The 2,926-nt window shown below is 41.6% G+C and overlaps 1 protein-coding gene across 2 annotated transcripts in view; it reads right to left on the bottom strand.

The window, feature by feature from the left end:
- The window catches only part of tmprss13a (transmembrane serine protease 13a), a 10,900-nt gene that overhangs the window by 2,884 nt on the left and 5,090 nt on the right, over positions 1-2,926 (bottom strand). For both annotated transcript variants that reach the window (XM_032511446.1, XM_032511436.1), the window contains exons 5-9: positions 2,282-2,408; positions 1,716-1,811; positions 1,432-1,475; positions 616-778; positions 208-383 (exon numbers count right to left, since the gene is read on the bottom strand). In XM_032511446.1, the coding sequence (XP_032367337.1) occupies positions 208-383; positions 616-778; positions 1,432-1,475; positions 1,716-1,811; positions 2,282-2,408 (606 nt within the window). The remainder of the gene's footprint in view (positions 1-207; positions 384-615; positions 779-1,431; positions 1,476-1,715; positions 1,812-2,281; positions 2,409-2,926) is intronic.

Genomic DNA, 2,926 nt, shown 5'->3' with positions numbered 1-2,926 from the left:
ACACACACACACACACACACACACACACAGGGCTGGGCAAATCAGATTAGACAGATTAGACTCAGTGCAGACTTTAAAAGCTCAGACTGAACAGCAAGAGTAAAACATTTCTGGTGTAAATGTAAGGACCAAATTCTGACAACAGTCTGGAGTTTGAAAGTATAGTGAACAGCAGCATTATTTTTATTATGTGAAGATGCGACTGACCCTCAAAAACTGGAGATCTAAGTCTGAGCAGAGCGATGTCCTGGTCATTAGTCTGGCTGCTGTAGTTCTCGTTGACTAGGATCTTCGTAATCAAGTAGGGCTGACGTAGTTTGTCCAGAGACACCATTCCACCATATACTTTCCAGTTTTCTACCAAGAGAGCTAAAGAGTTTCTTCTGCGACACAAAGAAAGACTGTTCAGTGAAAAGCAATGGGCTCATGTCAATATGAAATTAGTGCTTATATTTTCAGCATAGAAGACTTTGAATCTTTGCATTGTTACTTTGTAGTACAATACAAAGTATGAATACTGAGCCACAAAGAAACATGTTTTGTTGCAATGTACACAACACCTAAGTGTTTGGGAAATATTCCTCATGAGACAGATCTTTTCTGGAAGGCAGTTACTTTGGGAAGCAGTGGGCAGCAGTCAGCACAAAATCAGGAGAGATCAGGACTCCTCCGCAGACGTGGGATCCTTTGAATTGCAGTGACAACTGCCAAGGCCACTGACCCATCTTGGATGCGCTGCCTCCAATGATCCGGGATGTAGACTGCTGCTGACCACAGTCTGGGAATGGGATACAATGGCTTTGTTTCAGTAGTAGTTCTGCTTTCCCTCATTCACTTCCCCTCAGCCCTTGATATTAAGTTACAGCATACATCGCACAGAAGCCACTTGGAGGGTAGAGTGATAGTAGGTGGGACAGGAGCAAAAATTGAGTAAAACATCAAACTAACTATGAGGTTTTCTTAAGAAACTATCTGCCGAAAATCCAAAATGTATTTATTCATCCTCTCCTTTCATGGTACCAGAAACCAGTTTTACCAGTTGTAGATTACTACCACCTAACCCTGGATGTATTGTCTTGAACCAAATGCACAACTACAATGCATTGTGGGTGATTTCCACCTCTGGAGTGACCATCGTTGTTCACTCGCTCCCTCAGCCCTTCAAGGGTCAATCCCACCAAGTTCACTTTAGTTGTTTGGGCTCAATGCAGACTCAGAGCCTACAGGTGGATGCTGGGGCTGATCAAAAACATACTATAGTAATGTCAAGTGTAATGTCAAATACTCCTGTTTTCAAATGGCTGTATGTGCAGTTGAGGTACTGTCTGTGTGTGTGTGTGTGAGAGACAAAGAAAGAGAGAGAGTGCGTGCGTGCATGCGTGCGTGAGTGTGTGACACACATGACTTTAGGAACAGATGGAGGCTCCTTACCCACACACTGCAGAGAGACAGTCTCCAGGTTTGGACAGGAAGAACTGTGTAACGCCACAATGGGAAAAAAACATGTCAGTTATCAGGATTACATGCAGAAAATCAATATACACTTTACTGCTGTTTTTTTGTAGTAATCTAGATAAAAAGGCAGCAAATATGTCTGGGGGCCTAATATTTTTTTTATAACTGCTGTCACAAATATTGATAGATTTCACATAAAGAAATAGGAAGGATTATAGATGAAGCATATGAAATAAAGTGAAAAGGACTAGATTGTTTACCTGACTTTTACCAGACCCTGGAGAGGTGCATTTGATCTGCTGGTCAAAGTTAAACCAGTAGACGTCTTGGATTGAAATGCGTTAGTGGCATAGGACCTGGAGATAGAGAGAAAGGCAGTTCAAAGAGCTAAAGATACAAACTTGCACATACAGAGATTTTTGTCTAAAGAATGCCTGATTGAGTCTGAAAACTCATTCTGCTTCTGTCACACTGAGACACCCCAGGGAGACCCTGTGGAGAATCACTTTAACCCTAAACATATAGCAGCCAATGAAGAGAAATGAGATGGCTCTCAGTGGGTGTATTACAGGTTGGAGATAGAAGCCCCCACATGTTCGCTAGCTTCTGTTCAAATTGGGTCTGGCAAAATGACTAAATGGCTATATCTATGGCTAAATCATTCCTTTATGAAACCTGAGCTCGCTCTGAATGATAACTGGGAATGGTAATAAATATTTTGATGTTGGAGTGCTGCTGCTGCAAGACTTTTTTACGTGTGTTGTTTGAGCACACTTTAGGTCAGGTTTGACAAAATTAACATTGCGTTAAGGTGCTGATTCTTTACCTTCCAAATCCTAGCTGAGTACAGGTCTGGTCGGCGTAGCTCTGGTCCCAGTTTTTGTAGCACACCGGCAGGAAGCGGGCATCTTGAGATGTCCTGACCTGCAGAGAGTTGTTGCTGCCAAACCTCACTGGGGAAGTCAAAAGAAAGATGACAACTGGCGTCTCTTCGGTAAATTATGCTTAACACAATGTGACAGTGATGTGGAGTCGTTGGCCTAAATGGTGCTGCTGTTGCAACCACAAACAATTACAGCAAAAGCAAAAATCAAATGTAAAATTCACTTGGCAAGATTTGACAAATGCAATCGTGATGCTGTGTACAGTTTCTTGCTAAATGTTCGAGTGAAATGTCACCTGGAAGGCATTCTTTGTTAAAAAATATTACATAAATTAAATCACTGATGACATTATTAGTGTAGATTTAAGTTGCATCTCTTGGTTATTCTACACTAAATACATTATCCTGCCATAGAAATAGAATATTATCCCCCTTAACAAACGTACATATGAGAACTAAACATGAAGATCCTATCCTTTTTGTTTTTTACGGATATCCTTTGGCTGTTAAGTGTCTGCCCATCCCTTCTCACCATCTGTCCCTATGTAAGTCTCGTTCTGGCAAGGTGTGTGTGTGTGTGTGTGTGTG

The sequence above is a fragment of the Etheostoma spectabile genome, chromosome 3 (genome assembly GCF_008692095.1).
Source record: "Etheostoma spectabile isolate EspeVRDwgs_2016 chromosome 3, UIUC_Espe_1.0, whole genome shotgun sequence".
In the NCBI taxonomy this organism is placed as follows: domain Eukaryota; kingdom Metazoa; phylum Chordata; class Actinopteri; order Perciformes; family Percidae; genus Etheostoma; species Etheostoma spectabile.
The sequence above is the reverse complement of the archived record's forward strand: the minus strand, read 5'-3'. Positions and strand labels throughout refer to the sequence as shown.